This window comes from Drosophila grimshawi, unplaced genomic scaffold (assembly GCF_018153295.1).
Source record: "Drosophila grimshawi isolate 15287-2541.00 unplaced genomic scaffold, ASM1815329v1 contig_80, whole genome shotgun sequence".
In the NCBI taxonomy this organism is placed as follows: Eukaryota; Metazoa; Arthropoda; class Insecta; order Diptera; family Drosophilidae; genus Drosophila; species Drosophila grimshawi.
Window position 1 is genome coordinate 1,195,126 of NW_025063639.1, and position 12,663 is coordinate 1,207,788.

General features: G+C 38.8%; 1 protein-coding gene across 1 annotated transcript; it reads right to left on the reverse strand.

Annotated features, from left to right (window-relative positions):
- Positions 1-149: 149 nt before the first annotated feature.
- On the reverse strand, positions 150-12,456 carry LOC6570332 (apolipophorins). Its single transcript, XM_032742023.2, has 8 exons — positions 12,351-12,456; positions 11,973-12,072; positions 11,160-11,186; positions 3,602-10,764; positions 3,320-3,540; positions 917-3,035; positions 707-827; positions 150-639 (listed from the first exon to the last, which is right to left on the reverse strand). The coding sequence occupies exons 2-8, from the start codon at positions 12,040-12,042 to the stop codon at positions 317-319; spliced, it is 10,044 nt and encodes a 3,347-aa protein (XP_032597914.1). The 5' UTR covers positions 12,043-12,072; positions 12,351-12,456; the 3' UTR covers positions 150-316.
- Between the last annotated feature and the right edge of the window lie 207 nt (positions 12,457-12,663).

The following is a 12,663-nucleotide window of genomic DNA, read 5'->3' on the forward strand; positions in this document are numbered from 1 at the left end:
CTAGCGATATACTATCGATAGTATCGTTGTTATGTGTCATGCTCAATGGTGTCGAGATTTTCGCACAATTGCAACTATCGATTGCGGTTCGCCAAGCAATAAAGAGTAAAAGGAACAAGTATAACTTGATAAATACAAATATTGATATATATTTTTTTGTGTTTAATAAGGCTTCCGTGCTGTAATATTTTAATTTTTAGACACAAACATGTTTTAATAACTTATCTGATTTTAGCTCTATAATCTAAACATTTGGTCAAAACTTCATTTAAGGATTAATGTTATATAATTTTATATGAAGAAATGGAGTTGGGTTTCATTTGGATTTGGGTTTTTTATTTGGCACAAAACTCGTCGACTTAATTGCGCACTTGTGCTGACCATGTAATCCATGCACTGGTAGACAGCGGCAATCACTGACTGTTTCGGTTTTAAAAAGTGTGTCGGCAATGGAGGATGTGACCTGACTGAGCACTTTCTTTTGATCTGCGGGTTTCAGCTTGTTAAAGTTCTCGGTGTCGAATGCCCAACCGCCATTATTGAGAACTAAATCAATGCCCATGTCGTTTACGAATTGCAATTTCGTGCGTTTCTTGTTATCCTTTCCATCTAAGGTGGCGACTAGTCGAGCGTTAAAACCTGAATTCAAGACGAGTTTGCACATATGTATTAAATGTGAGTTTGAATAGCTCTAACGAAATCTTACCAACTAGCTTTTCAGCTGGCACACCCTCCAATGCGAGTCCTTTTATGGGCGCTATTAAGTGCAGTAATGCGCCATTGAACTTAGAAACAGTGCCTGTTATTTGTGAACGAACGAACTTCAGCTGTAGAAAAACAATAAAAATAGTGTGAATTGTAATGTTTAGTAATGTTAAGTAAATTGAAATGCGTATATACATGACATGTAGCTTACCCAATTATTATAATCCAGCGAGTTACTGCGAACGCCAATAATGCTTTTAGCTGCAGCTGCACGGAATGGGAAATCAAGAACCAAATCAAATGCCTTTTCATCAGATTGGGGAACAATCGTCTTTATCAAAACCTTGAGTACGTTGTATATATCCAGTATTCGTTTATCAGTGATGATTTGTTCCACACAGTTTTCGCAGAAGTGCTTTGGACCGTTCAGTTGAAAATTGGCTACGTTTCCCTTATAGTTAATTTTACCATTGTCGCTCGTTAACAGTGCCGGATATTTCTTTGTTTCATCAAAAACAATAACACCAACTTGGACATCGGTAAATCCACGAACTTTAAGTGATTCACGGATCTCGGTTATTGCAGGCGCAATAAGGTTGGCCATAACAATGGGGTTTACATTGACGTCCACAATAAATACAACATCTGCCTTGTTCGTCGGTATCTTTACCGTAAACTCTTCGCCGAGCTCACGTTGACCAACTGCTCCAGCACATTTAAGGCAACGTGATGGTAGTAAGACCCATTTGTTCTGTATCTTTAGTGCTGAGCCGTACGCCAAGGCAAAGGTGCATGCCACTGCCTCCTTATCTTTATCAGGGACACTTAACATGGCAAAGTCGCATGCTTGCCGATAGGGCTTGGAGTCCAATGCCAAATAATTAAGAGCCAAAGGTGATTCGATGCCAAAGACATCGCTACATATGTCATTGCGTGCAGGGCTTTCCAATTGAGTTTTATCGAACGCCACGGGACTGCACTTGCCCACACCATATTCGTTGCCCAAACCCGCGTAGTTGGAAGCGAGAGTTCCATCGATAAGCAAGTAATCATCGTAGGGTTCGGCGTTACCATTACCTAGAAGGCCACGAGTTTTGCTTGTATAAAATCCGTTTACATTTACATGACAGACCTTAAGGTCTGTGGTACAAACTATGTTCACTCCATATTCTGAATGTAAATGCACTGTGTAGAAGCGACGCCATGCATGAATGCCTGGCAAATGTTGCGGATACTCTACGGGTTTTCCGTTTACCTTAAGAGCAACAGTATCGCTGACTTCCATGTAATTTCCATCTTGATCAACAAGTGTAATTCCTTTTAGCTTGCCGTTATTAAGCTGGGCACTCACAGTAAAGTTGTTATCTACACCATCCTGAGCAAGTATATATTTGCAGTTACCTGGATAGGCAAAGTTCTGCCCGTCAAATGTGAATATGTGTTGGCCATCAATAATGTGACCATGCAACTCAAAGTCTTGGAAGAACAGCCAAGAAGAGAACAAATCTTTGCTGAAAATATGCTCCCAGTTCTCATTTAACACGAAATTGATGATGCTTGATCGGAACGAAAGCAGAGCTGGCAACTTTGCAAACGCATCAACTGAATGAGGCCAGAAACCAAACGTAGTACGCAAGTCGGTAGCCGGAAGACTATTCACTGGCGTATTACTTCTGATTGATTCCCATAGGGAACGCGCGGCCTTGACTAATAATTTTGACAGCTCATCCAGCCACTTTTCATCATCGAGCGGCTGTTTTTTAAGTTTGGCTTGGAGATATTCATTCAATTTTTGTAGGAACTCGGCAGATTCCGGGGTCTGCGGTAAGAGGTTTAATTGCTCAAATATATTGTTCATGAACTCTAGAGTTTTTTCAATAACTTTAAATTGTTCTAGTTTTGTTCTGAGCTCATTGCGAATACTTTCAAATGTTGGCAACTTAGCAATATATTCTTTAATCTCGCTACTCAGTTCTTCAACCGCATGTACTATTACATTAATTAGGTCTTGTGCTACTTCTTGAAATGGCTTAAGTGATTCGTTTATAGCCTTCACATAGTTCTTTAATGCAGGTCCATATTTTTCGAAACAAGCAATCACATCTTTGAATGTCTTTGTCAAAGCATTGACAATCTCAATGCGAAGTTGTCCAACCAGCTTAGTCATTGCTACAACGAACTGCTCCCATGCTTTGAGTAATGAGTCTTTCCACAGATCATTTAACTTTTCATAAAGTTCGACACATGACTTGTGCAATTTCTCATAAGTTTCTGATGTGGTCTTTGTTATTTCGATTATCACTTTGTTGATCTTCTCATAGAGAGTTCGTCTAAAAGGATATTTAATGATTATTAAGATTTTTGATTTATAATAACAATATTATATATCAAGCAAAAAGGAACAGCTATTCTAGGCACGCCAAAGTTTATATACCCTTGCAGATCGAAGTCCAATTGTTTACATTTAAATTTCATAATAAGTTTAGAAAATAGACAACATTTGAATATGGGAGCTATGTTTTACCCCTATCATATGTCTGCAAGGATACATTATCTGTAGCTATAGATGTGCCGACAACTTATTTTAGTTTTGTATATGTTTATTTTTACTTACATGGCATCGATAATGGGTGCTAACGAAGGATCGCTTTCAAGCTCTTTAATTATTGTATTCATATGATCACCGTAATTGTTTCTAAGTTTTGACAAATCTGGGCTGCTTTCAGATACCAATTTGAGCTTTTCATCAAATCGTTGACGAATATTTTCAAAACGTTTTTTCACATTTTCGGTAATTGCATCAGTTTCTTTTTTTATTTCCGTTTCAACTGAGGTCTGTAGTAAGTTTAGAATAAAATCAATTGATGATGGATCAGTATATAAATAGATATCTTACCAAGAATGCTGTAACATCATCGTCATTGGTTTTGTAGGTAGTTTGTAAAAAGTTAGCTGGATCTAGAGCTATACGTCCATTAAATATTGGTTTACCCGTGCCTACAACGTCAAACTGGAATTCTTTGCCTAGTTTCACTTCAGCATTAGCATCAATAAGATTTTGTCGCCTTAGTGTAACCTTGGCCCAGTTTGGGTGCACCTCGCCATTAAGTTCCACATGTTTTTGGCCAAACACTTGTAGTTTCGAGTTGATCTTTGCAGCTCGCTTTTGCCAGTCAAAGTCGCCGGCTACATAAAGTATTTTCTCGTTCAAGGCGTTAACTGAAATTTCTAATCGATCTTTGTTACCATAGAAATGAGCTTCAAAATTAAGATCACTTGTGCTGCTTTGCAGCTCTGTACCAGCACTAAAATCTCTTGTGTCTGGGATCAACGCTGAGTGCGTGTTCAGTTCATATTGAAATTGTAATCCTGAGGATCGAATTTGTTGATTGGATGTGATATTGAAACCGGATTGTGTTTTAATGTTACGTATTTGACTAGCTGCAATCACCTTCTGCTCCGGTGATCGGAATATGTCAAATACTATTTCGGTATTGAGAATTTGCTGCTCTCTGTGCGCCTCAACCTTTGCGCTAATGCTCAGCGGTCGTATCGTTGGATGCTCAACCTTGAAATGGGCCTGGGCGTTAAGGGCAACTTGTTCCACACCTGAAATGTCTAGAACTGCCAAAACGCGTGCCACATCATTCGGGCGCTGCAGCTTATCGATATAGAAGGCAGCTGACTGTTCATAGTGACCAAAGAGTTTACCATCGGTAGGTAATCTCTGGGTAGTCTCAAATAGTATTTGACGTTTTGGCAATGTTAATTTAATGGTTGTGGCAGTTGGCATTACATTGGCAGTCAGCTGATATTTGAGGTTATTGCCGGAAAGAATATGGCCATCCAGATTGTATTGGTTCTTGAAACCTTGTCGATTGTTCTTAGATTTTAGTTGCAACTCATAGGGATACCCAAGTTCTCTAAGATCAACTAGTATAAGAACATCATGCTGCACAGAGTCCAATTGCTGTTCGTCTATATTAATGGAGGACTGTACCTGTATATTAGAACATTGTTTCTTTTCTTCGCATATTGAAAGTTTAGTGTTGAATTCCTTGTTGGTTATCTTGAGCATGGAAACACCATTCTTGGGTCCAAAGCTCCCATTGAAGGTGTAGGCAAAGCCAACTTCCTTTTCTGTGCTAAGGTCGAAGTGTTGACGGATGAGCTTGAAACTACCAGTGTGCGGCTTACCAAGATACTGCACCTGACCTTGGCCCTCGATGATCGCCTTGTTTTGTTCTTTTTTCAAGGTGTATGTAGCAGTGCCTAAGAACACCACCGTCTGTCCACTCTTGAGATGTACCTTGATGTTCTTTCCATGAGCTTTTACATCCAAGGCGTAACTATCTAGGTGCAATTTCTTTGAGTTCCAGTTTCCAATGACGTAGAAATCATCAATGTTAGTATATGATGCCTCCGTGTTTAATTTAAAATCTAAATCAATCAGATTGTCTATATCCAGTGTCAGTTTGGCCTTACGATCGCCTAAGACTTCAAAAACAGCCACTACAACAATGGGTTGATTTGATGGAAGAGTAGCACGCATATCGAATCCTTTTTTGTGTGTTGAACCAAATAGCTTAGTGTCCAAACCATAGGCCTTATCTGCTTGTTTAACCTTAGCGGTAAGTATGTGACTTCCTTCGTCAATCTTGTGACTGCGTATATCGACAGTGATGTCCTTGGCTGCCTCGTAGCTAGAGTCCAATGTATAGTGTATTGTGTCTGTGTTGGTCTCACCATAGCTTATATCCGCATTGGTCTTAATATATTTATCGCCGTATTGAGCATAAATAGCATACTTTTGCTTACCACTGGCATCCCCATCCTTAAAACTGCCCGATTGTTCTCGCTGATAGCTACCATCGAATTTTAGAGCATTGTCCAGATTATTATTTTGGGCATCAAAGGTATAACTGCCCTGCTGCGAGTTGCCTTTCCAAATAGTGTTGATTCGTGTGAATTGCCCATCACCAGATTTTGTATCAAAGACAAATTCTAGATTGTGGGCGCCATTGCTGTCCGCTGGTTTTAACAATTTGCCATGGCTGTTCATCTCCCACTTTTTAAATTTGGAGTCGGGCACTTGCAGGTGACCTTGAAACTCATACGTTGCAGGCACGGTGCTATGTCCCATATTGTATTTACCATTCAGGTCAACCGAAATGTCACCATATTTGCCAGAAAAGTGTGCAATCGCATGTTGGGCACTGTACTCATCAACCACAACAGAAACCTCGAGAGGCTTTTCAATGAAGTCACCATGCGCGGAAACGCTGAAATCGAGGGCTTTATTCTGGCCCTTCGGCTGATGTTTAACATGATAGTTTAATTCGGATTTTTGTCCATTAAAGGCTGTGTAAACCCATTGAGTGTTTGCTAAAAACTCTTTCGTTTTGATATTCATACGGTCCAGCCTACCCTTGACCGCAAGGGATCGTTTTTTACCGGAACCTGGCTCTTGGTCATTAATTTGGACATCTGCTGTGCCTTGAGTTAAGAATGTCTTGACGTTGGTCGCAACACGGCGATTGATGCTACCATCGACTATGCGACCGTCTGGAGTTGTCAATGAGAAAGTTCCCTGAATATCGCCGTTTGTACGCCACTCCCCTTTCACGCTACCGCTAGCATCAAAAGAAAACTTTTTGTCGTTAGACTCGACAATGTTTTTGGTAGAAAATTTGACTTTGTCAAGATTGCTTTCTGTTTTTAAATGTAGCTGCTTATCGCCATCAAGTATAATACTAGTATCAAAATCATATTTTGGCGCCTGCACATGAAACTTAGATTCAATTTCAAACTTATGCTTTTGTTCAGTTTTTTGACTGTCAATAGTTGCCTTAAGTTCACCCTTGCCATTTTTAGCTATTTTAAAATCGCCTTTTGCAGTTAGCAAATTTTTGACGATCAGATTTACCTTAGCGGCTGCAATTTTATCTTGCGGATGTTGTGATTCGCTGGTCAGTTTGGCCAGCTCAGCATTATCTCTGCTGATTCGGAATTCGCTGTTGGTTTTCTCTGGTGTGCCCAAAACCTTAAGAATCCACTGAATGGGTTGCTTCTTGCCGCCAAACTGAGCAGTGCCTTGCAGATCTATGTGCACATCCTGTGCAGAGTACCGTTGTCCCAACTCTCCCTTGGCTGTAATTGAAGTGCCCCAGCTTGTTGCAATGGAATTGTCTACAACAAAAATATTTCTGGTAAAATCGCACTTGGAGAAAACATCAATAGAATGCTTGTTAAGTTTAGCTTTAGCCGACAATTCGTAGTCGTGAATTGATCGCTGGTGGGATTGATACTTAACATTAAGAGATGCTAACTTCTGGTCTCGCACTGCTTCCGCATCAAATTGGAATTTGTTGACATCAATTGTGGAAATTACATTCACAGAGCCAACGAGCTTATTTTTATGTTCAATTTTAATATTCTGTGAAAATTTTCCTGTGCGCAGCGCATTCGAATTATCCGAATTAATGTACTCAAACTGTGTTTCACTATTGATGGCCCAGGAAACAGCCTTGCCAGTCAATTTCAGTTCATAAGCTTTGTCGCCAATTGATAATTGTGCCGAGCTACCATAAACATTCTCTGGTGATTGCTCGTCATTTACAAATAGACCGAGAGCATACTGACCATTGTCAAGTTTGAAGTTGCTTTTAACGAGATATGATTGTTGATTGGGTGCAATGCGAAGCTCAGCGTTGAGTAAAGTTGGTCCGACTTCGGCCCAACCATTGAGTACAACACGTTCGTTATTAGGACTTAATAATTGGAAATTTTGAAAGTTGTAACGAGCTAGCTTGTCGCCGGTTTTCTGAACAATGATCTTACCGTCAACATGGTAACCGTTAATATTATTTTTTACACCGTTTTTATCTTGGATTTCGATAACCGGCTTATATTCATTACCATTCTTAGCAAACCCAATTTTGCTTTTTTTGACATTTTTATCCTGTTCATATTGACCGTAAATGACAAGTTCATGATTGTCATTGGTTATACCAGCTTCTAGGCCGAGATGAAATTGAGGATTATCAAGAGAAAGGCGGCCATACGTGCGTGGCTTGGTACCGAGTTCAAAAGCTACGCTGGTGTCATGAGAAACCTTGGAGCCCGGCGTACTATACTCTAATTTCCACTGTTGGCTGCCAGATTCAAGGTTTGAGTGTGTTCCCTTGAAGCTAAATTTTCGTTCTGTTGTCACGAAGATGGCGAATGTAAATGGCCGTGAAAGATGAACGTCGTCAATTAAGGCATGTCCCTTATTGGTGTTGCTTGCATTAATATCACTGAGACTAGTTGAGCTTACAACGCATACATTTAAGCCAACAATTTCTAGTTGATTAAAACACAACTCGCTTGGTGTTGTACTTTTTTGTTTTTTTGAGCTCTTAAGAGGAACTGATTTTTGTGGCTTGTCCTGTTCCGCAACGAAAAATTCGGTGTTAACTTGAACATCAATGAGCTCAATCTTTTCACGCGGTAGATCAACGTTGACGTTAAAGCCATCTCCATCCTTAATCAGCGAAATGGACACATCACTTCCAGTTGCTGAATGTGCGCTTGATACAACTCGAAGTCCAGTAGATAGAACCTGGGCGTTGAAGCCAAGTTGAATATTGACATTTACATCGACGCTTGGCACGAATTTCAAACGGTATTTGGCTCTTTGCCAATTCTGTTCCAGTATGGCATTGACATCGATGTTAACAGCGAAGTCAATTTTGTTAGCAGCAAAGCCCTGGGCTGCAAATTCTAGTGGAACCCCAATGCCAGTGGGATACGTAAACTCAGAATCGAGGAAAAGATGATGGCAGGCGAATTGCTTTTCGAATGAGGACAATTCTTTTTTTGCCTTGTCAAATGCTTCGGAGAAGTGCTTGATAATGTCGTCCAAAGTGCTCGGAATATTGTCCCCCAGACTCAAAAAGGCCATCTCGGAGCCAAACAGTTTCAGAGATAGATCCAAGTTGACGTCCTGCACATTTTTGCTACCATAGGTTTTGTATTTCTTGGCAGTTTTGGCGACATCATCGGCAATAGAGCGTCTAGCTCGACCAGCACTGTTGCCAACCTCAATGAGCTTCACAATCTCATCGAAATCCTTATTAAGCAATCCCTTGGGTCCAACATAATATTCAAGAAGATTTTCTAAATTTTCTTGGCGTATGCTTGCCTCGAACACATTGAAATTTGTACCAAAAATTTCACTAGTTACATTAAGACGTGCCGAACGTGGTAAGAATCCATGCTGCGAATATATCAACTTATAATCTGAGCTAGCACTGATACCCATAGAATCTAGCTTATAAGAAAATTCGTTGTTGAAGCTATAACGCCTGTAGTCTTTCGGAAAATGCTTTGTTACTCGAATATTGCCCAAATAGTACCTTTGTTGATGACGAGTCGCGTCCGTTGAATCTCGTATCCCCCGCAGGTTAGACTCAATAAATCCACCTACTTGGTACACCTTCTCTGAGTTGACAATTTCCGAAATTTGATTAGCTAATTCTGCTGTGGGACAGTTAATGGCTGCCATGTATGCCTCAATACGAAGCTCAGAATCTTCGTTGTGATCTTTTAATAGGTCCAGGGATTTAGTTCTTAATGCTTCATTACAGCTAATCGCGGAGAAAGCTTGCAGGGCTGCTACACGTATGCGATTAGATCGACCGGGAGAAGCGCATTCGTTCAATGCACTGGCTACATTATTGGCCAAATTTTCTGCATTGCCAATGCCCTTTAAGATGTACACAATACGCTCCTCGTCCTTCTTAGTGTTAGGCTTACAGTGCTTAAGGCCATCAACAAACTTTTTGGAAATGGGATCAATATCACTGACTTGACAACCATTTTTGGCACAATACTTGCTCACAAGGTTACCAACAGCCAGATAAGTCTCTTTTGGCACATTCGGAGAAAGTTGAGCAGCCGCTAGATTTAGCGTTTCTTTGTCAACTGTCTTAATCAAATTGAGCGACAATATTGCAAAAATTTTTTCCTTCTCATCAAATTTGTTAAGTTGCTTTAGAATTGCTTTAGCCGCTTCAGCGGTATTCGTGCGAAATAGTGCGTCTAGGTAAACCTTGCGAGCCAGCACCTTATTTGGATGTGGGAATGTCGAAAGTTCAAGCAAAGTTTCAGTATCTGAGTGGCGTAATAGGCGTATAAGCTCAACAAATTTCTTTGCGCTATCCTTTTTAATATAATCGCTTGTTAAGTCTACAAGATCTGAGAGTGCTACTTTAAGGGCTGCAATATTCTTCGACGGGTAAGTTTCAGACTTCTGAAAAATTATGCTACTTGCATGGGATCCACTTGTCGGCGAACTACCTGAAGTGCCACCAGGATTTTTAAGTTTCAGTGTGGTTACCACCTTGGCAGTTACATCAGAGTTACCCTTTGCCATACCAGCGAACTTATACGATTCCACAAGATGCACATTTGCAACAACGCCTCGTTCAATTTTCGATTCCTTGCTGTAGTCGGACTGGAAGAGTGAGCTGGATGTAACACCAGCCTTTTCATTAACGATACCAGACAGCAGACCGCTACTAATTTGTTCACGATGAGCGCAGTTGTTCAGGTTGCGCACCTTTATGACAGTTTCTGCGTTGCCCGACTTTGATGATGAGGTGTGTGTCGGGCACAAACCGTATACATCAACTTCACTTGCAACGTCGGATCCTGTGTCTGATTGCAATAGTGAAATAATGGCGCGCTTAACGTTTAGTGAGTATGCCGAATCGCTGGCGTCGGTGCAAATCTGTGATTGCAATTGCCCATTGACCAAAGTGAAGTGCACAGGTTTTTGGATATTGTTCAGTATCTTTCTTTCTACCGACTCTTTTGTATTAATGACCTTAACTGAACCGACTTGCAATGTATAGCCACAGTTGCCATTCGCGTAGATCTTAGCAGAGCCAGTTACTTTGAGGCTGGAGTCATCAGCTTCACTAACAACGCCCGAATTTAATCCAATCGTTAAGATACTTTCAAAAGCGTACTCGTAAAAGTTTCCAGGCGTAAATTTCAGAAGGCCATTGTCAGCTATAGAGAATTGTATTTAAAAAAATTATTATTGCACTGCTTAATGTCTCAAAAATCAGAATAAAAAAGCTATTGTCCAGTTATTTGACATAATTTTCATCCCAATCCTATAAATTAGCATAACCACTTTCTCTTTTAATAAACCTTCTTGACTATATCTTAGAATATATTCGTCACAATAAGTTGATCAAGCTAACCAAAAATTGGTTACATTTATTTGACTTTCGGTCTTATAATTAACTTAGCTTGCTCAAATAGTTTAAAAGAAGGCTATTATTAAAAAAAAAAAATGTGTATGCTCTTTTTGGGTTTAGGTCGTCAAACAATACCCAAAGAGTAAACAGGTTAGCCTGAACTGAAATCGGTTTACATAATGTCATTAAAATTTAACTTACATCGGGGACATCCCTTGTTGCAGTTATCTGTAACAAAAATAAAATAAAAATAACATTTAATTAACTGTGGAAAGAATAAAATAAAGATTAAATAACACATACGGGCTAGAGTGGCAATAGTTGTGTTAAGTCAAGTTTTGAAAGTTTCAACAAAAGTATTCATCAACTACAATAAATCGAACATTGTTTTTTGTACTATACTTTTCTCATGCACAATTCAAGCACAGCGGATGCTAACCAACTTCAAAATCATTTTTTTTAATGCAGACAACGGGTAACTCAATTAGTTTCAATAAAACGCGTACAATGCTCACAGGCGTTCATTTTAATACAATAATTTTTAAATTGTACATACGTATATATAAGTCCGTTAGACTACAATGTAGTTACTTTTTTTATGTATGTATTTGTATTTTATGTGTTGAGTTATGATCTATGTGTTGAGTAACATACATATTTATATATCTTACTTTACGCGGTACTTGAGTTACTTAACACTGACTTGAGAAACGCAAATATATGTAATGCTTATAACATTATGATTTGTAAAGTTTTGAAAATGAAGCCTATTAAATATTTATTTAATTTTTGGAAATTCACCTTTGGCAATGTATTTTCGTTCAAGATTTTTCGAATTTTTCGATTTTTCGAATAAAGTGGATCACATCTCAAGGGAATTGTTATGAAATATCAAATAATATGTTTGAAGTAAATTAACGATATATCTTGCAGTTTTAATTCACAGTTACATTGTAACATGCACTTACACAACACAGTATTAAACGTTTTGTTTTTGCATATATATTTACTTACCGGCATTTGTTGTAGCCACTAGAAGGAGATATAATAGAATTCCTCCCAAATGACTAGGGCTAGCCATCATTTGCACTGTACCGGCCCCCTTTGGGATAGCCTATAGAAAATTAAGCAATCATTACACACCTTTAGAAAATCTTCGTCAGACACAACCTGATGTATTTTTATATGCATTTAAGTTTGTCACCAATAATTAGGCTTGTTTTTAAATATGTTTTTTGTATTTCACCAATTTTTTTTTTTTACTTATTTCTGCCAGTGCTAGTACCAAGGTACACACCACTTTATCCCTTTCCATATTCAAACTCATATTATTACTTATTTGTTACTTGCTTCTTTTACACAAATGAAGAATAGTAAATACGATTGATATACCTTTTTGCCACGAATAATTTCACTACTATTCTTTTCACTGAATTGTGTTCATAGAAACACACACAAACGCCACTGACTTAGTATGGATCCGACGACAGCTGACTTCGAATTAAGCCGCATTTTCCAGTAGAACACAACTTAAATACATCGCCTAGCCTGTGCGGAAAAATATGTGTAAATACATATATATATATATATATATATATATATATATATATATATGTATTTACACATATATATATATATATGTGTGTGTTGTGTACATACATACAAATCTAAATGTATATATTTGTAACTCGCGATATTTATGATG

Coding starts and splice junctions, on each gene's coding strand:
- LOC6570332 (XM_032742023.2), bottom strand. CDS start 12,042: ATGATGGCTAGCCCTAGTCATTTGGGAGGAATTCTATTATATCTCCTT. Junction 3,036..3,319: donor GCACCCATTATCGATGCCAT/GTAAGTAAAAAT, acceptor ATATCCTTTTAG/ACGAACTCTCTATGAGAAGA. Junction 640..706: donor GCCAGCTGAAAAGCTAGTTG/GTAAGATTTCGT, acceptor TCTTGAATTCAG/GTTTTAACGCTCGACTAGTC.